Consider the following 22265-nt stretch of genomic DNA (forward strand, 5'->3'; position numbering starts at 1 on the left):
AGATTACTATAAAAGCATTCTAGAGGAAGTTTCTATTCATTTGAATGCTTAAAGAAACTTATATTCCTCCATTTGAACTAATCAAATTCATATTACTGAGAATTCAACTTAGATTTTCTAAAATCTTTAATTTAAAATTTGAAATATGTAAACTTAAAAAATTTTAAAATACTTTCACACACCATGTCCACGTGATTCTATCTTATCTGGTCTAGTTTTAATTGGGGGACAGCCTGATTGATTTTTTATGTTTGATTTGATATAGTTATCCATCTTAATTCATGCATCAGAGTTCAGCTTTTTATTTGAAGTAAATAACACTTTCAAGTTGATTTATATAACTCTTCATTTTTGTACATGCATCCATGCCAAGTAACATTTTCACAAGAAAAGCATACTTTTAAAAAATAAATTTAAAATTTTTGTTGAAAACTTTGTTCATTTCAGTAGTTTTCCCTTTTTTTGAATTTGCAAAATTACTCATTTAAAACCATTATTTATTTATTTTACAATGTCATATTTTTAAAATTGAAGTATAGTTGATGTACAATATTATATGTTATAGGTATACAATATAGTGATTCATGAAGTTTTAAAGGTTATACTCCATTTATAGTTATTCTAAAATATTGGCTGTATTCCCCATGTTGTACAATACATCCTTGTAGCTTATTTTATACGTGATAGTTTGTACCTCTTAGTTCTCCCACCTCCGTCTTGTCCCTCCCCTCCCCTCTTCCCACTGGTAACCACTAATTCCTTCTCTACATCTATGAGTCTGTTTCTTTTCTGTTATATTCAGTAGTTTGTTGTATTTTTTTAGATTCCACATGTAAGTGCTATCTTACAGTATTTTTCTTCCTCTGTCTGACTTATTTCACTTAGCATAATGCCCTCCAAGTCCATCCATGCTGTACACCAGAAACTAATACAACATTTTAAATCAGCTGTACTTTAATTAAAAAGTAAACAACCAACCAAACCATTTAAAATATGGGCAGAAGAACTGAACAGACATTTTTCAAAAAGAGAAAATGCAGATGGCCAAACAGGAGCAAGAAAAGTTGCCCAACACGACCAATATCAGGGAAATGCAAATCAGAATCACAGTGAGACACCATCTCACACCTGTCAGCATGGCTATCATCAAAAAGAACACAAATAACAAATGTCGACAAGGATGTGGAGAAAAGGGAACCCTTGTACATTGTCAGAAACCTAAAAATAGAACCACCATATGGCTAAGCAATTCCACTCCTGGGCATATACCCGAGAAAAACAAAAACATTAATGCAAAAAGATACATACACCCCAGTATTAACAGCAATATTATTGATAATTGCCAAGATATGGAAGCATCCTTAAGTACACATCAATGGATGAATGTTCGATAAAGAAGATGTAGCGTATATATGCAATGAAATACAACTCACCCATAAAAAAAGAAGGGTATTTTGTCATTTGCAGCCCTTCATTCACTTTTTTTTTCACTTCCAAAACCAGAATTTTATAACTGGCATAAACATTTCCGTTGCATCACAACAAAATACCTAGAAATAAACTTAACCAAGGAGTAGTTTTCCTTTTAATATGCTACAATACATATTTTAAGTTATATTGAGAATAAAACCCATCTTCAAACAACGAAAGTTTAGCGACCTTCAAGGCTATTCCATGCTATAGTTTTAAGACTTCAAGGAATATTTCCAAGAAAGACAGTCACCTTTTCTTGCCTACTCTTGGTATTTACATTCCTTTAAATTGCTAACATAACTTCTCTTGTTTTTTCCTATTCATATCATGTCAGTATTTAGCAAAGGCTTTTTGATTTTATGATTGAAACTTGTTGAATTTTAGATGTTTTAATGTCAGATTTAGGTTTCTTAAAAGTGAAACTTTAGATTATAAAAAATCAAATAGGACTGTAGAATTTCTTGTGTAGTTAGTATTTTATTCGGTAAAATATTCTTTTACATGGAACTATCAAGTTTGTGTACTTGATATTTTTGAAGTTTTCGCTTCTACATTTAGCTTGGTCTGTCTTAAGTTTCCTTATCTAAGAGTCATTCAAAGTGCTCTGATTTTTCATTTGTTTTAATTTGCTACTATTATTATGTATGATTATATGAAGTAATGATTCTAGTAATTAACAGTCAAACAAAGGAGAGACTATTTTAGCATTCTTTCAACTAAATCTGTAGGTAAAAGAAATAAACATCTTGATATTAAATTAAATCTTAAATAATCTTAGTCTGTGGATCTTTTGTACAATGGAAAAAATTAAGGTATGGCTTCTTCTCAAGTTTCATGTTAATTTCTTTGTTGTTTCCCATTTTTGTAATGGATTTCTCAAATACCCTGCCACTTTTAGTAATTAGTAATCTCTTGTCAACTCCTTCACAATGTCTGTATCCTGTTTTGTGTTATTTGTGTCAAAATTATTTAATAGCATCACATATTGTAGAAAAAAAAGATTTTTGCTATGCTAAGCAAGATATTGGCTAATTTTGCAGATATTAGCATGCTTAAATGTAATCATTTGCATATTCCTTTGCCATTAAAGGAAACTTTCATTCTTAATATTCTTTTACATGGAACTATGGGTAGTCTGATAAATAAAGAAATTTATATTACAATATTTCCCTTGTTAAAATAGTATGTTTTTATTCCAGGTATTAGTCTTAAAATTTTGTATATTCTTTTCTTTCTTCAAAATAGATGATCCATAATTACATGGAACACTTAGAAAGAACAAAACTTCATCAGCTCTCAGGGAGTGATCAACTAGAGTCTGCAGCTTATAGTAGAATTAGGTAAGCTTTTTTTTTTTTAATTACGCATTTTTGCTTGGAGAAAAAGCGAAATAAATCATCTGTTTGTTTCTGGTTCTCCCTGTTCTTTAATCCTGGAACAATAGTTCGGCTGATTCAAAAGCTTTCTACTGTAGTTGGAATGCTATACGAGAGAATAGCATAGAAACACAGAACAGCCTTCACTATTGAAAAGGTAAATTGTGAGCCATGCCATATAAGCAACATATCGAGGTATTTTTATTGTTTCATAGTACTTAATGGAGATTACACTAGTTTTAAGTTTTTCTGATTTGTGAGGATGCTGAAAAATTTTCTTTTCTCCTGTATAATTGGTTTAAAGTCCTTTTTGCTACAGAGAGGCACATTTGAAAGGGTTAGCTAGACTTCTGTTAGTTAGACTGCTGTAGGAGTGTGAATAAATTATGTAGATCTCCAAGCATTGTAGCCAATGAGCTAAGCCAGGACTCTTAGTGGAGAGGAAAATAGTTAATAGGCTGGCTGTCGCTCTGGATTGCTGCATAAATGCTAGGAGCAGCAGCTCTATGGTTATGAGGTGGGGAGAGTGGGATGACGCCATCGCTCCGGAGCTGCTGCAGGATGAAGTGGAAAGCTGCTGCTGATGGCATTGTTTTTGTGGCAGCAGCTGAATGACAGATCCTCACTACAAAGATACCCCTCTGGCCCCCGTGTAGGCCTCCTGGTCCGGGTGTTTCACCATGCCAGCACAGCGCCATGAGTCCTGGATGCATGCTGCTGTTTGTGTTTGGCTTTGTTGGCGGGGCGGTGGTCATTAATTCTGCTATCTTAGTATCTCTCTCTGTTTTGCTGCTTGTGCACTTTTCTATTTCTACCGGAGTGCCAGCTCTGACGCAGAACCTACCAAGGATACTCAGGTACTCCAGTCTCTCTTAGAAGTCCCTGTTTAGTTGGTTTTTCTTGAATTTTTAGCTTCACGGGTCTGCTTTGTAACCGTTTCTGTTGCAGATTGAGACAATGGAAAATGGCCTGAAGCTAGGTTTTCTGTTCTTATTTATAGTAATTTATGGGCTGCCACTTAGGGATACGGCTTTGTGTTTGGAAATCACCGACATAAGAAAAGGATTTTCAGATTGTACTTATACACAAGTACAAGGTCAGTGTGGTTTTAAGCAGCTTTCAAAGAGTAAAGGGAGAGCAGGATTAGAGAATCATATCCAAGTTTATACCACCCCTTCGTTTGGCATCTAAGCGTTTAGGAGCAAATATCTTTTATATTGGAACTTGTAGTTGATTAGACACAGGCCATAGGTGTTTATTTTGTTCTGATTATCCTTTGACTGCTGGAGGTTTAGCCATCCTTTTTGCAGTTTTTGGTAGCAGCTTATGGGAACTGACAATTTAAATATTTTCCTCCTAAAACAAAATGTATTTTAAAGTAAAAGGATTTAAACCTTTTAGGGCAAGGAATGCATTTCCCCCTATTATTTACACATCAAAGTTGTGAAAGCTCTGCAAAGCCTATTCACTATTGTTATGTCAGATGTTGCCCTTTCTTTGTAGACTTGTGTGACAAATACCCATGCCTGCTTGTGGGGGTAGTCATTAATCTTTGTAGCTTTTCTGCTGTTCACTCTCCTGCACGCTCTAAGAACCATCTTATACATTCTAGAGGTTGAAGGTTTTGGTTTCTTTTGTTTTCTAATTCATCAAACTAAAACTGTCTTGATTTGTTGAGATTTTTGCTTTGTGCATGGTTTTAAGTGAGGGTTCATAGTGTATAGCTTTTATTATTTAAATGTTTGCTTAAAATACTGAACTCCTAATTGTGAATTTAGATAAATTAAGATGAATTAAAGTAGTAAATTCACTCAGTGTGTTCTTTCTTATTTGTAGGTCTGTTCATGTTCAACATTAGTTAAAGATCTAGAAATTAAATTTCATCTATGGTCTAAAACTAGGTACTTGGTTATTTTCTTTCCTGGTTTTATAAAAATCGGGAGCAATCTTATTACTTCTGTATATTTTAGTACATAAAAGATTTGTGTATATATATATACGTAGATTTTTTAGAAAATTAAAAATAGCTTAACTCAATAATATATAGACTGTTAAAATAAGACTGATTTTAAAGGGCAGTCTTAGGTTTCAGTTGCATTTGAGAAGCCAGTGCCATGCTGTGCCATGCAGTGTTGTGCAGTGGATAAGAGGTTTGGAGTTGGTGGGCCTGGGTACAAATGCTCTGCCACAAGTCAGCTGTGGGACCTTTGGCAAGTTGCTTAATCTTCGTGCCCGAGTTTCTTCCTCTGAGGTTCTTATCCCATTGGGTCATTTTAAAAATCAAGTGAGGTGATTATTGTGTATTTAATCAGTTGCAAGATACAGTGTAAATTAAATGAGTAAATAATTTTTATAGTCACTTATATTTACCTCATTTTAGCAAAAACTATTTGAGCTTTAGCTATTTTATTAGTAAAAATAACTTATAATTAAGTTTTAAAAGTTCCTTGATATAAAAGTTGTTGATCTGATTGAAGAAAGATAACAAAGTTTTCAATATTAAGATTTAATTGTCAAGAAGTAGGTAGTTCGAAGTACATAGGTCTTAGAGTCAAACAGATCTAACTTTGAATCCCATCTCTGCTGATTACTAGTGCCCAAAGTCTCTGAGCATTACTTTTCCTAATCTGAAAACAGAGAAAATAAACCCTGTTTCCTTATGAAGATAAAGTGAGATAATGTAAATAAATCATCTCAATGCTTGCCATGTGGTAGGTGTTGAACAAATGTAATCTTTTTTACTGCCCTTTATAATACACATATATAGTAGATTCTATGAATGACTATTTCTTTTAAATGGGAATACAACCAAAAAGCTGTTTCAAAACATATTTGTGAAATGATTTATGCACATAAGGTAACATTTAAATAACCAACTTAAAAATGGATATATGGAACTAAGGCAATCAAAAAAATATATAACAAGGATTCTGACAGCTGGTGATAGCTTTGTTTCTAGACAGTAATAGCATATTGAAACACCTGGGGTTTAAATTTGCCACTTGATATTTTTCTACACGTATTTCATTCTTTGGTTTCTTCTGTGGGTTTTGCTGAAACATTTACTATATAGAGGATCAAACGTATGTACCAACATAGTACAGGGCTGATGTTCTGTTTTTAGGGTCTCCTTTTGAAAGTAGGATTCTAATTAAATTGCATAATTACATGTCCTCTTCCCTTCCCCCATGTCTTATGTGTATAGTAATATTATTTTTCCAGAGTTGGAACAATGTAACAGAGAGCACCATTGACCCTCTTGACAGATAGCTATGAGACTCTAAAGAAAATTTCCCTCCCTAGAGAGGAGTTTCTGAAGGATAAATAAAAACAATATAAAGGTTTGAATTCTACTTATATTTTGGATTGTAGATTTACTAGTTAACAGGAGTTGGAAAGAAAAACTTGGATTCATGGCCAACTCCTTCCCTCAGTAGTCTTACACTTACTCAGTATTTGACATGTGTGAAAATGATTGTGTTGTCTTTCATAAAGGAAGACAATTCTCATGACTGGCCTGTATTTTGACTGCTGCTGGCACTGTGATGGATTTGAATGAAGTCTGTATTATCTTTTCTTTGCCTTTTGAGTTAGAGAGCTTTTCATTAAATTCTATCTGATTAAATTCCTGGTCACTTTTTTGCTTAAGTCATTAAGATATGTTAAAAAGTAAGTAAGTAAACTCGTAGCTCTTAGACCGTTAGATCTTCAGTTCCCAAAATACGTTCTTTCCAAATTGGGGGATAAACATTAGGTCAATAACTTTTTATTTTGTCATTTTCAAACATTAACAAAAAATCTAATTTTCAGTCATTGTCACCATCATTTGATGAAAGAAAGGGCATTTTAAAATCAAAGAAGCAGATTAAATGTAGGAAGTGTGAGTTATTCTCAAGAAAGAGCATGTTCTGTGATATGTGGAAACATGTATGTGTATAATGTGTTCCATATTATCCGATAAGGATATAATAAATAATGCCTCTTTTTGCCATGGACTTATGGAAACTTTGCTGAACTAGCAGTTGGGAATAACTGGTATTAACAGAATAGCTGACTACTTTGTTACTTGGTTGTTCTGGCAGCTTGTAGAAATAAACTTTGATTTGGTTTTAAAATCTAGCCTTTTGTTGAGCTGCTTCCCTGCATTTGAATTTTCCTCCCAAATCAAATAGGAAAAGTACCCCAAGTGTGAAGAAGTGATGAGCAATTACTGGTGATAGGGACAAGTCCTATTCTGTTTCCTTTGTGCATACAACTTTAATAAAACCAACCCCTTTGCTTCACCTAATCTATAAGAAGGTGTTTGACAGTTGTACTAATCCTTTCTGATTATTATTAAGCAATGAAAGCATGTACCCTTTGTGTTAAGTGAGGGCACATTTCAAAAGTAGCTTAAGTTTCTTGGTATAAAAATGAGCTTACACACCAAAAAAAAAAAAAAAAAAAAAAAGGAGCTTAACAGAATAAAAGACTTATTTAGCAAAGCTTAATATTTTCCCACTTCTATTTATAACCTCAATGTTTCTCTTCTTACATTTTTACCAGTAGTGCTAAGGTTCCAGGAGGCCCTAAACCTTTGGTGTCTCTCCTTTCTTGCCAGTTTCCATTTGAATTAATGACCCAGGATGACCCGTTAGTAGGCTTGTTTCTACCCTCTAAAAATCCTTTGCATCAGCAAAAGATTCTTGTTAAAATTCTATTATTATTAAAATTGAAACTCTTGTTCATTAAAATTTCCCACAAAGCATTGGAAACTCTACAGTCTTTCATAGAATTTTTTGGCCTCTGTGTTTGGAAAAACTGACAGTTGTTTTCTTATGTATTGTGATAGAAAGGAACTCATATGTTGGTTTTGTAGAAAAATACAGCTTTCCTACTTTAGGGGATAAAACTCTTGAGTTTGTCAACTGAAAAAACCTGTACAACCTAAAAGTTGAGAATTATGTTTTACTGGGGGACATTACTAAGGACCATAGCCCAAGAAGGCAGCCACTCAGATAGCTCTGAGGAACTGTTCCAAAGAGGTAAGGGAGGAACCAGGATGTATAGGAGTTTTTGATGAGTGGGGAAAAACATATAATGAAACATCAAAAGATTACTGCTAATCACAAAAAACAGACATCTCAAGTTAATGATTTCAGTGCTTTTCTATGTATAGGAAGATGCAAGAATCTGGGTTCATTGAAATTATTTCTGTGATATGCATCTTAACTATCTAGGGCCAGTTCCTGAATTCAGTTTCTCCATTCTGAATTCCCCTGAGGGCATACCATCAGGGTAGCTGCAGTGGCTAATGGCTTGATGGCTGGCAACATTTGTATACTGGAATGGCAGGCAACATTTTTTGGTCCACATGTTCCTTTTACCATTTAATCAGCTCTAACTTAGATGATATATTGATTTTCCTCTAGGCAGAAAAGACATACTCTGAAGAGGCTTGGGTAAATTCTTACTGGTGTGTGAGGAATTGGGAAGTCTATAAGCAGGGATTGGAGTCAGTTCTAAAGAAGGAGTTTGCAAGTTCCCCTAGGGCTGACCTAAGTTTGAGTGAAAACATAGCAGCTCTTCCTGCTGTGAAACCACACCACAGACTGCTTCTTGGGCAAGGAACTCTTCAGAACTTAAAAGATTTCTTAAACTCTTTCTTACTACTTTTCTTAGTTGATTTTTTGGGGCTAATTTAACTTCTGAGACTGTGCTTTCTCTCTGATAAGTCTACTTGTTCAGATAGGCAAACAGTATTATTTAAGAATGATGATTCTCAAGCAATGACAGCTCAGGCTTATTAATTACAGTCATGATAAATAAAAGTTAAAGATTAATTAATGCTTAATTTTTTCTCCCCTCCCCAAATAGAAAAGAACGCCCTATATCATTAGGCATTTTCCCGTTACCTGCTGGAGACGGACTGCTTACACCTGACACTCAGAAAGGCGGAGAGACCCCTGGATCAGAGCAATGGAAATTTCAGGAATTAAGTCAACCACGTTCTCATACCAGCCTGAAGGTAAGCTTTGTTCTCTGAAAATCTTCAGCTTATGTTTTATAAGCTTTTTTATCCAAGTTGAGGTACTAGACAACCAGAACATAATGAAATAGTATGTATACATTTTAGTTTATAAAACTGCCTTTTTTTAATTGGAAATGAGCTCATCCCAAAGAGTTTTAGTTTTTATTATTCTTTTTCAAGTTATATAGGAAAACAAAGTCAAGCATTGTTATTTCTTCATTAGCATACTAATGATACTAATGACCAAAATTTCTATTTGATTTAGGCTACATTATAATGAATTTAAGATGGGGTGACCAGTGAAAGTAATTCTGTATTTTAAATTGAAAATCATTGAACTTGAAATCCCTGCTTCACTCTTGGAACCTTCACAATTTACTAGGACTTCACTTAAAAAAAAAGAACATGGTACCTTCCTCAAAAACCTTCATAAAACAATATCCGAAAGTACATTGTGTATAGCTAAAAAGGTCTGGCTCATTATAGATTATTTTCTTAACCAAGAACTTGTCATCAAATAAGTTATAAATATAAACAATAATATATTCTAAGAATGGAGATACACTAATAATTCAAAATATTTGAAGTTATAGTTTGTATCTTATAAGGTGGAATATTTATAAAGGAAATATTGATTATAAAAGAAACTTGTTACATTAGAAAGTCTGCTCTGTGGTAAAACAAACAGGCTACCTACAGTGAATACAACTGAATTACTTACATCCTATCTCCTTTTTCTGTTTTCTTTTTTGCCAAAGTACTTATTATGGTTTAAGTACTTAAAGATAGCTCTTACGAAATTTTTAAAATACTTTTAAAATACTAAGTCATTTACTTCTTTATTTTGTCTTTTCCTTTCCATTAAGAACATAAAATCCATGTGGTTTATTTACTGCTGTATACCTAGCACTTAGAAAAGTGCCTAGCATATAGTGGTCACTCAGAACATGTTTATTGAATAAATTATTTGTTTTAGATGTTAGACAGACTCTTTTGGGATAATATAAATGTTTCTGAGCTCTGGTAGGTAGAAGCATTTAGAATCATTCCACTGACCTTTGAAATGTGCTCGAAACAGTAAGCAGTCAATAAATATTTTATAGCTTTTCTCCCACTGAAAAGTATTTTTAACTGTAGTCTGACCTCACCTTTTTTCCCTTCTCCTTTCCTTTTGCTCAATTTAATAGAACATAATTATACAGCTGCTCATTGTCACTAGGAGATTCTCTCACTCTTTACTCCCACAGCCACACTGGCTTTTTTAGCCTGCCTGTTGGTATAATAGATCTTCTAAAACACCCATCCCTTAGTCGCCTACTTGCTGTGTCCCTTTCCCAAAACAAAATTAAGTAGGAGGGATACTTCTAATACATTAAAAATGTATACCGTATGGTAACTATATTTTAATCCACCCAAAAAGATACCTTAAAGAGAAGATTGTTATAATTCTCTTGTTATTTAATCCAGTGACATGCTGTGACAGAACTCTATTGATAAACTATAAACTGATTAACAGGTTATTAATATGGATTTAAACATGGAAGGTTTTTTTTTTGTTTTCTCCCTACAAATACTAAGACAAATATTCCCCAGAGAGTTTTTTAAAAATAAAATCCAGTCTGTCTCTACTCTGGACATGGAGCTACTAATGAGATAAAGGCTCAAAGATAAAGATTTCTGGGAATGAAATAGTACATTACAAAATGGTAAAAGTCTTTTTTGTAAATTATGTCTCGTAATTAGGAAATATTTTACCTAAGCCTTGTTATTAATCAGATATCTTTCTCTAACTTTACAAAAACAAACCTGGGAGTCGGGAGTTTAGAGTTTCCTTGGATTGCATTGTACATACACACTAATCTTGGTTTCCGTGTCTGATGGGAACTAGACTAGATGTCTAATGTAAGGTGTTCTTTAGTTTTCCCTTTTCTGATAACTTTGAGGATGACCTAGCTATATTTAGAGTATGCTTTGCCTTTGTTATGAAACATTGAAGGTAAGAATTATAATTAATATTAATTTTACTAGCATAACTTTTCTGTGCAATAAGGTTAAGGTGAAAATGTGTTGTGAGAAAAGCACATGATGGGTTATAACCAAGAAACCAGAACTGTAGGACACTTTGGTAGAAGAACGGCAGTAAGGGGAATTTGCCAGTGATTGTAAAGTTATGCACCCTCTCTGTTGCTTTCTTGCAGATTTCTCATTGTGAGAGAGTTGTAGTCAATAACGTTATTTCTTCAGGTATGCTATACCATTTTATAGAGAAGACGAGCATCTGCGGATTTTGGTATCTGCAGGGGGTCCTAGAGCCAATCCCGTGCAGATACTGAGGGATAAATGTACTGCAAAATCTGCCAGGACTGATGCAACTAGAAAAATATAGGAGTTCTTCTTAAGAATAAGTATTTATACATATTATTCTTTTATTTATTGTATTCTTCTGGGGGGAAATGGACAAACAGATGAAATCAGACTTTCAAGTACTATTATGTACTGTTTTTAAAAAGCAAAGGAAGGGGCTAGAGAGTAATTAGTAGGGAGGGGTGCTTATTTTAGAGTGATGAAGGAAGACCTCTTGGAGGTGGTGACTTGTACGCTGACATGAAGTATGTACAGGTGCATGGAAAGATCTAGAGGAATATGTGTTTCAGGGCGATCAAATAGCATTTGTAAAGACCCTGAGGTGGGGACAAACTTTGGCATGTTCGAGAAACATTTTTGGTTTTTTCCCCCCCTCTTCATCCAGTTCCTCTGAGGCTTTCAGTCCTTTGTACTGTACCAGTGTGTCTTCAGGGTTACCCAAAACATCCATCTTTCTAAATATGATGGAAACTTCTCATTCCCACCTTACCTTGTAGCAGCATTTGACACATTTGAATACTTTCTGCTTCTGGAAATGCTTTCTTCAATTTGCTCCTGGGATCCTATTCTTTGTCTTTTTCTTTTTGTCTCTCTCTGTCTCTCCGACTCACTGGTTTTCTTCAAAGGTTCTTTTCCATTGCTTGTTTTGGACCTCTAAAAGTTAAGAATTCTCTAGGCCTTAAAGTTGAACCCTCTACTTAATCTTAGTAGCTCAAGTTCATGTCTGTAAATGCCAACCACCCATCAATGTTCACAAGTTTGAATCTCCAACCTTGACCCCTTTCCTGAACTCCACACCTTTACATCCAATTGCTTTTCTATATAGTTTTCCCACATATGTATTTGTATCCTGCTTAGGTTACCACCTGTAAAAATACTCTCTTTCAAGGCCAATCTAAATGCCACAGATTACATGAAGCCTCACTTGGTACCTTGTTAGTGGTTCTCATAAATTTAGTTTAGAGATCAGTTTAAGGCAGAGAGCAGAGGAGTTTTATATTGCATCATTAATAGAAAATTTTTACTGGGGGCTTCTAGTGAAATTGGTAAAAAAACAACTTCTTATATTAAATGACATTTTCTGTTGAAAGTATATTATAAAAATGCTAAGGCTGGAAATGAGCAATAATGTTAAGGTAAGGTTGTTCATCCAGCTGAATTATATTCATGAACAAGCTGTAAATAAAGAAGAAATTGGAGAAAAAAAGGCCAAGAATAACACAATAGTCCTAAAGAACAATAAAAACAAGAACTTGGCCTGCTAGATAATGCATGACTTACTGTAACACTGTAATTATTAAGATGGTGTAGTATTGCATTATCTGCCCTTCCTCTTTCCTTTCTGCACAGTTGAGTCCTAAAGCTGCTAGGTACCTAGGGCAGAACAAGGTGAGCATCCACAGGGTGGTATGGGGCGGGGTAAAGTAGGTATCACAACCTGAGCAAGGCTAGGAATGTATCTATGTGAGGGTAGCCTGGTGTAGGAGAGTCAGGGCCTCAGCACTATTAAGGTCATCCCTGCAGAGGGGCATCCGGCTTGGGGGTGTCAGACTGAACAGAATGACGGAGGGCCTCCTTAAGGAAAGGTGCCAGGCATAGGATGTCAGAGCCTTAGCAGGTGAGGAAGGCAGCATTGATATGGGGGTGGGGGGAACAATCTGGAATGGAGAGGCAGAAGATGTACAGGGAAAGAAGGGCCTTAGCTGGAGAGGAAGGGGTTATAGTGGCAGAGAGGAGAGATCAGCCCTGGAAGTCAAGCAGCAAAAGAGCTTTAGAATGGAAAGAGTTGTTAGCAGAGTCAGCTGGTATGGAGAAGTCAAGTAGGATGAGGACTGAATTTGTAAATTTGTAGGTGTAGGTTTGAGCAGTTTGAGTTGCAGGACCATTAACAGGAGTGAATGTGAATCATGAAAGGAGGTAACAGGAAGTGTAGATTACTCAAGAAAGGTGGTTATGGGAGAAAAGTGAAAGGATATCTTGAGTTGGCAGGGTGAAGGGGAAAGTACTCTTAGAACGGGAGACACTGAGTTGTTTTAATGCTTAGAGGAAGGGTCTAGTAGAAAAAGAAACTGAAAGCAAGGGAGTGAAGAAAGATAAATGATACATCAGAATTGTAGAGGAAGTGCTGACAGAAAGGGATCACATATCCCACCTGCCATTAAAATCTGCTTTATTGATGGGATACTTCAGTTTTTCGTAGTCTTTTGCTATTACAAGCAACGCTGTGGTTAATAACCTTGTGCATAATTTTGTATGTGTTTATGATTCCTGTAAGTGGGATTGCTGGATTAAAGCATGTATTTAAGATTTTGATAGATTTGCCAAAGTTCTTGCCAAAGGGATGGTAGCTGTACAGTGTTGTATAAGTTCTTCATTGCTTTACAAGTTTAGAGTTCAGATATCTCTTCCTTGTGCCCAAATATGGAAAGAGAGAGAGCAGAGTGCTTTAAATATTATTTAAAATGTCCGATACATAAAATTTTCATGCTGTCTTCTAGACCTTGGTTGGTATCACTTTGCAATGATTTCGTAGATTCTGTCTAGTTTCACATATACACATGTATATGTATATATATACACCTATGTGCATATATGCACCTGCACAAGTCACGTGTGTGTGAGTAGTATATGCACATGCATGTATATATACTTCCCCAAAGCATTATTTTTTTCCTTTGAAGAGTCTCCTATGTTGTTGATTATAAGTAGAATGTGACTTTTAGAACTGAGGAAAAACAGTTTTAGCTAAAAAAGCAATTGGATTGGTACTTACTTGTGAAATTTTTAAAGGTTTTTTTGAAACCATATGACTTGAAATACTTCAGTGGGACTTCTGTGAGGAGGTCTTGTTTGCAGGGTTTGGTATGTAAAGCCAGTGGTCAAAGTGTGCTGTATTCTTTAGGGGATGTGCTTAGCATACAGAACAGGAAATGTCTGAACCGAGCCAGCATTCTTGTTTAGAAGAATTTTCCATCCTCCTGCACTTGTGATTAAGTCTTAAATTGTTCCTGTTTCTTTAGTTTTCCCAAGCTTGAATCTCTGTAGTAGTTAATAAACCTTATTCCTGTATCTTCTGTAATTAAAGATCCCTATTATAAAATGCATGTATAATTTTAAACTTCAAAATAAAGCTCTCCGTTTTTGGTTTTGTTTTTGCTTTTCATTTTGAAATATTTTAGACTTACAGGAAAGTTGTAAAAATAGTACAAAGGGAACTATACCCATCACTCACCAATGTTAAGTGACAGTGGTAAAATTATCAAAACTAAGGAATTAACATAAACTATAGACTGGTATTCATATTTTGCCAGTTTTCCCACTACTGTTTTTTTTTTGTTCCAGGATCCAATCCAGGATCCCACATTGCATTGAATTATGTTTCCTCAGTCTCTTCTCATATGTGACAGTTCCTCAGCCTTTCCTTATCTTTAATGACCTTCAGGCTTGAAGAGTACTGGTTAGTTATTTTGTAGAATCTCTCTCAGTGTTGGCTTCTCTGATGATTTCCCATGGTAAGATTGAGGCTATATTTTTGGCAAGAATACTACAGAAGCAGTATGCCTTAGTGGTGATGTTAACCTTGCCTGCTTGGTTCAGCTGGTGTGTGTTGGATTTCTCCACTGTATAGTCACCATTTTCCCCTTTATAATTTAATTAATAAATATCTTGGTGGATATACTTTGCAACTGCAAATATCCTGTTTCTCCTCAAACTCTGATTCACTGATTTTAGTGTCCATCAGTGGATCTTACCAACAACTATTACTGTAGTGTTCTAATGGTTATTTTGTATTTTCCTCATCCTGCATCTACTAACTGAAATTCTTTTGGAAGGGAGAGCTATCTGCTCCCTCCCTCCCTCCCTTCCTTCCTTGTTTGACTCATGGGTATTTATTTTATTCTGTAGGTTATCCTATCCAATGCTCTTACTTACTTTTTGTTCAACTTTTTCCAGCTTTGGCTCTCTTTTAGGAGTCATCCTATACCCTTTCGACATGCCCGTGCTCTTTTGCCTGCCTTCTGTCCTGGCACCCTTGGATGCTCTGGGCTCTTATATTTTCCTTGCCCCAGCTGTGTAATTGGTTCCATTTATTGGAGAAAGGTATTTAGGAACCTAGATCTAGGCACTAAATGTGCTTATTGCTTGGAGTGTGATTGCTTGTAAGCCCTTTCTTCTTTGATGCTTTTGTTGGTTTTTTCCATTGGTTTGTATTCTATATTACCTCCTTTTGGATTTTTATATTAGTGTTCATAGTAGGGTAAAATAAAAATAGAATTTTAAGAAAAATGGATTGTATGTTGTCATATTTTGCATTGTTTCTGCTTGTGACAGAGGATACGGAATTTCTTCTGTAACTTCAATTTTTATTTGTAAACCTTTCCTCTCACATACAGTCTCATCTGGTAACTTGAAGAATCATTCACAGATGACTTTTGGGGTTTGAAGGGGAAAGGGAGTGAAGAGTTACTCTTCATAGTGTTTTGGTACTTTCCCATTCTCATTCATCTTTATTGAGGTGTAACTGACAAATGAAATGGTAAGATATATTCTTTTTCCCCTTTTAACTCTTGCTTGGAGAAGAGGAGCTGGAATTAGTTGTTTATTAGTGAGTAATTTATAAATGAGATTTTTTTTTCCTTTTTGGCATATTTATTAGGTTGTGTTGACTGAGAGGCTATGTTCAAAATGAAAATTGGAAAACTTTAGATAAATAATACTATTTTAAAATGATGGTATTTGTAGCTTATATTTCTGATGTGACTTCTTTTGAAATAATTGGCACATGAGTATTATGTACTGTTGATATTTAATGTTTAAACAAGCTCTTGAAATAGGTTAAAATAGCCTAAATATTTCCTGTTGAAGAAAAATTACCTTGCTTTTTGCATTAAAAAAACATTGATGCCTCCTGGATCAGGCACAATGCCAGATGATAGAGATGTTGTAAAGGTGCTCAGTCCATATATTTTATAAAGCAGGCTTAATGATTTCTTTAAAAATTATATTAATATTGTTTCACAATCATAATATCAAAGAATCTAGAGTAAAAATGTAGGTTCTTCAACTCTAAATTCCATTCCTTCCTTCCCAGTCACTGTGAATAGTTGGTGTAACCTTCAGACCCTTTTCTTTACATGTGCACAAAGATAGTTCATACTCATGTATGTCTTTGTAAGATAATTGAGTTTATGCTCTAAGTATATCCTGCAGCTTGCTTTTCTTATTTAAAAATGTATGTTCATAATCTTTCATTTTTATTTAGAGAGTGCCATGCAGTAATTTACATAGCTTTGATGAAATGATAGTTGAGAAGAGTTAAAGATGAGAATCCTGGATCAAAGATCATATAAACAAATATTAAGTTAGAGGCCATTTGGTTTCTACAAAGTAAATTATGCTGTGGTATATTAAATGGAATATTACCCAACCACTAGAAAAGAATGAAATCTTGCCATTTATGACAACATGGATGGACCTAGAGGGTATTATGCTAAGTGAAATAAGTCAGAGAGGGAAAGACAAATAACCATATGACTTCACTTAAATGTGGAACCTAAAAAACAAAATGAACGAATATAACAAAACAGAAACAGACTCAGATACAGAGAACAAATTGGTAGTTGCTGGGGGTGGTGAGTGGAGTGATGAGTGAAATAGGTGAGGGAGATTAAGAAGTACAGACTTAAAGCTCATAAAATAAAGAACTCACAGGGATGTAATTTATAGCTTAGGAAATATAGTTAATAATAATGTATGACTTCATACAGTAATTTTGAACTACCGGTATGGTAACATGATGGATGACAGATGGTACTCAGACTTACTGTGGTGATCATTTTGTAATGTATAAAAATATCGAACCACTATACCTGAAACTAGTATAATATTGTAAGTCAATTATATTTCAGTAAAAAGAAAGAAAGAAAAAAATGAAATTATGCCTTGTTCATTTGCGGGAATTAACAGACCTGGCAGCTGAATTTTAAACTTTCAAAAAGACTTTGATGAATTTCCAGACTAAGAATATTTAAAATTTGAAGTTGCTTTGTATTTAAGAGAAACACTTTTGTCTCAAAGGGGGTAAGTGTAGAGAAAGAAAGAAAACTATGAGTAAGTAGATGTTTTTGTGAAAAAAAAATCTGAATCTTGGTTACCCTTTGATTATTAGTGTTATCTAACAGTTTCAGAAATGAGATGGGGGTGGGGAAGAAGGGTGCATTCAATGTTTCCAAGTATGCTAAACTGGAATATTTATCATGTTAATTATCCAAGATGATTAGGATAAATTTCAGGGAGATTTCACACAGCTGTGTGAATAGAAAAAAGGGTTAAGTGATGAGCTGCTTATTGATAAAGTATAAGGTAAGACAAAATCCAAGTGATGGCCTCTGATTCATGATACTGCTTAAAACAGAGGCTTAAAGGTGATGATTTTAAGTCAAAACAAAACAAAACCCCCAAACCTTCATTTTAACATAGTAGATAATAGAGAAATAGGTCTTGTTATCCTGAGAGAGTACAAGTCAAAGGTACTTAGAAATTTGCTAACACCTAGTAAATACATGATTTGTTTTTCTTTTTTATAATCTTTCTTTCTTCCCAGTTCAGCAGTAGTCCTGAAGGCTATAGAATAGGAGGTGAGAATGAGGTTAAAAAAACATTTTGCAAAAAGTAAATGAAAACGATTAACTTTTGGTTACTTCCTCAACTGCTATTCTCAAGACATCAGTGGCTCAGTTTAGAAAACTACTGATGTTATTCACTGATATGCAAAAGAAAATTATGTCTTCTACAGTGGTTGCTAGGGTTTACTGTAATCTTTTCTAAAGCCAACAGTTTGAAATTAGAAAATGTAAATAAATCCTATGGAAATTCAGCCTATTTCCATTTATTCAGCTCTAAGTAAGAAAACCAGTATGTTTTACACAAATGCCTTCCTCAGGGTAGAATGTATATAACTTGTATGTGTCCTGGAGACAGCCTAGTATATATCATTTTACCATGGGCTGCCTCGCTAGTTGAACAGATTTCTTCAGCTCCAGTCAGGGCACCACTCAGCTTCATCAGCAAACATCTTTTGAGAGCCTACTTCATGTCAGGCTTGATAAGCTAAGCACTGGGGATATAAAGACTAAATAAGACTTTCTTCTACCCACTAGGCCAGGGTTAAGCAGGTTAAGCCTTTCAGTAGGTCTGTGGCAGTGAAATAGTGTCTTTTTTAGAAATATCCTTCGAGGTGGGACATCCATGCCTCTCCTTTAATAGACTGAATTTTTTTGGACCCACAGTATCTACACCTATTTCATCTAAATGTGTCTAGAGTAGTGGTTCCTAGTGTTTCTTTGGGTCACAGACTCTTCTAGGAATCAAATTATAGTTATGAAGCTCTCCAGAAATTACATGTACACAGAGAATATTGTGATTCTGTTATGCCATAGAGTTGTAAATCAGAAGAGTGTTTAAACTGCTTCTTTGAAAATTTAACTTTTACTTGGGGTGAAAGAAATGTAAGCAAAGAAATTAAAGTATAAGGTGATAAGTATTATATGGGGGTTCCATGGGGCTAGTTACCTTCTGTAATTTTGTTTCCTTACATTAATTACATTAGTATGTAGTTACATTACATAAAATCTTTGAAGCTAAAAGACAAATTTATGTAACACAGTTACTTACCCCGTTATTCAATTTATTTCAGATGAAGTCAGGCAGGCTACTTAGGAAAACACTACTTAGAAAAACACATTTCTAAGTTGTCCTTGATGAGATAATTTATTTTCATAGTTGTGAACTTACTTTATAGTTTATCTGAACGTAAATAGCAATGGGGCAATGCCAGATAACACATGACATGTGTATCTATACAAGGCTGAGGCTTTTGATGAATGGAACAACTGAAAGTCTTTTATAAAGGCGTACAGACTTCTAGCCTGATTTCTGAAACCCGTAGGAAAACAGCACAAAGACTAGATTGTTTTTACTGTGGTATCTCAAGTGAAGCTAAAAGTAATGACACCTATTTCTCTTTTTGTTCAATTAAAAAAAATAACATAAAATTTACCATCTTAATCATTTTTTAAGTGTACGGTTCAGTAGTATTAAGAGTATTCACATTATGAAACAGATCTCTGTAACTTTTTTGTTTTGCACATCTGAAACTCTGTCCCCATTAAACAACAACTTCCCCTTTCTCCCTTCCGTTCAGCCTTGGTAACTACCACTTTGCTCAGTGTTTCTATGAGTTTGATTACTTTAAATACCTCATATAAGTGGAATCATAATATTTGTCTTATTGTGACTGGCTTATTTCACTTAGCCTAATGTCCTCAAGGTTCATGTTGTGGCACATGACAGGATTTCTTTACTTTTAAGGCTGCATAAAATTCCATTGTACATATGTACACCACATTTTGTTTATCCATCATCCCTTAATGGATATTTGGGTTGCTTCTACCTCTTGGCTATTATGAATAGTGCTGCTGTGGACATGGGTGTACAAATATCTCTTTGAATCCCTGCTTTCAAGTTGTTTGGTTAGATACCCCAAAAGGGGTAGTGCTAGATCATATAGTAGTTCTATTTTTAATTTTATAAGGAAACTCCATACTGTTTTCCTTAGCAGTTGCACCATTTTACAACCCCACCAATGGTACACAAGGGTCCTAATTTCCCTCTACACCTCACTAGCCCTTGTTATTTTCTGTTTTGTTGCACAGGAGTGCCATTCCTTTGTACCTGTAGCACTGGATTCTCCAGTCATGTCCCTTGGTTTTGTGGGCATTCTCCAGCGACAGGCACAGCCTACAATCTGACCGTTTCTTAAAGAGTGAAAGGGTGAGAATGGGGTTACAAAATAAATAAGTCTGTCAGAAAGAAACTTGGCAATCCTGTAAGTCTCCATGTTTGGCACCCACGTGCCATTGAAGAGGATTTCTTAATGACATCAGGCATTTGGAAATTGGTAGGCTAGTGGTCTTCAGATAAATAAGGCAGCATTTGTAGTCAAGACTGTTAGCTAAAACAGTACCCCAGTGCTGGGACATGACCAGCATAAAATAGGAGTTGGAGGTCTCCAGAAGCCACAGATTACATATGGAATAATAGCATGTACCTCCCCTATAACTTTATGTTGAATAATTAATTCTTATAAGTGCTTCCAGTTTCCATTTAGGGCCTAGTAAAGATTTTCCCTTGTTCTGCACGTGATGTCTTATGACCTTACTGTTGACCAAAAGTGATACATTTTATGTTTTAACAGGTTAATGTTTAGACTTGTCTTTCTTCCTTCTGCTTTTTTTGGCGGCATTGTTAGAGAATTTCATACTTTCTTCCATAGGAGATACAATGTAAGAATATTGTGCCCTCGGTCAAACACTATAGCAGAAACTTGATGTCTCAGTTACTTCCTGCTAATCTTAGGACATTTATGTCACCACTGCCTGGGAGACCAAGGAAAATACTTCTTTTGAAAACTAGTCCCTAAAATTCAGAGCTTTTCCTTCCTCAACTCTCATGCTCTATCCTGGGATCCAGTTGTCAGAAGTACAGCCCACACAGTGAGCTATTTCAATGTGTGTAAAATATTTTTATGTGGTAAAAGTATAAAAGGGAAATAAGTTACAGATCAGTAAATCTCATGTTATTTGGATAGCCTAGGACAAATTTTAAAATACCATCTTATTCTAAGCATATACTAATTTACCGCTTCATTGTAGCCCTAAACCTTGAGATCCCCTAAGATGTCACAGTCCTTTTCCTGTTAGGTTCAGCTCTCTCCTGGTTACTTTATTTCAGATCCACAAGTGAATGTGGGGAAGAGGGCTTTTGCCAGACTCTTTATATTGTGAACTTTTAATTAATTAAGTAATAAATGGCAAGATCAAGATCAACCTCAAATTATTTGTTTTTCAGATACCTTCAGAGGTGTATCATTTCGTCATTATAGATGAACGTGATATTCTCTGGGACTTTCTGAATCCATAGTCTTGATGGGTTTAAGTGCTGTCTATCAATACTATTCATCAGGAGCCTGGACTGTTTATTTTATATTAATTTTTAAATATAATTTATATTTTAAACCTTTAAAGGGTGAGAATTCATATATATGGTAACATAAATATGAATTAACAAGGCTGGTAGACGAACCAAAATAATACACTTTTATTTTTTCTATTAACCAGAGTACACATCAAAACAAAGATCAAGAGAGTGGTACTCAGGCTGACTTCAAGTTATCTTCACTATAGCTCTTTTTGGCTCCAGGAATGTTCTTGTTGGTTTTCCTGACTCAACTCCTAACAAGCTGGTTTGCTTGACTAAACTTTAATCAGCTACTTTTAAATTAGGTGCCAATCACCAGCTCAGGGTAATTAATAGTCAATAATTTTGTCTTTTAATTTTAAGAGAAAAGGAGTTTACAGAGAACCGAACTATTTATGTTTATCTTTCTTCCCATTGGAAGTCAGTCCTGTATTTGAGATGCACAGAAGAAAATAGTTGGGTGTATAATTCAGCTGATTTTATTAGGAGTATGGAGATAGTGTATTGCACTGCAGGTAATCAATTTAAACACAAGCAATAAAGAATGGATAGTATGAATGGTTTTCTTTTTCTCAAAACGTCCCAACAAATTGAAAGAAGTTCATCTAGTTATACTAATTCAAATTTGTTTAGATCTTATTTACCTTTTCCCTTTGTCGTAAGAGTGGTACATGTCTACTGTTAAATTTGGAAACAGAAAAGAATTATAAACAGGAAAATTTTTTTTTTACTACCATTTCTAGTCACTTTATACACTTAAAAGAAATTGTTTTTGAGACCATACTTGATATATGGATTTATATTCTGATTTTTATAATTTCTTTCTACTTAAAACCACACACACACACACATATATATTTTATTGAAGTACAGTCAATTACAGTGTGTCAATTTCTGGTGTACTAAGCACAATGTCCCAGTCATGCATATACATACATATATTCGTTTTCATATTTTTTTCATTAAAGATTATTACAAGATATTGAACATAGTTCTCTATGTTA

The 22265-nt window shown here is 34.7% G+C and overlaps 1 protein-coding gene across 2 annotated transcripts in view; it reads left to right on the top strand.

The window, feature by feature from the left end:
• Window positions 1-3214: 3214 nt before the first annotated feature.
• The window catches only part of SPAG9 (sperm associated antigen 9), a 76092-nt gene continuing 57041 nt past the window's right edge, over window positions 3215-22265 (top strand). For both annotated transcript variants that reach the window (XM_006176972.3, XM_006176973.3), the window contains exons 1-2: window positions 3215-3706; window positions 8706-8856. In XM_006176972.3, the coding sequence (XP_006177034.1) occupies window positions 3546-3706; window positions 8706-8856 (312 nt within the window). In that variant the 5' untranslated portion in view covers window positions 3215-3545. The remainder of the gene's footprint in view (window positions 3707-8705; window positions 8857-22265) is intronic.

The sequence above is a fragment of the Camelus ferus genome, chromosome 16 (genome assembly GCF_009834535.1).
Source record: "Camelus ferus isolate YT-003-E chromosome 16, BCGSAC_Cfer_1.0, whole genome shotgun sequence".
NCBI lineage: Eukaryota > Metazoa > Chordata > Mammalia > Artiodactyla > Camelidae > Camelus > Camelus ferus.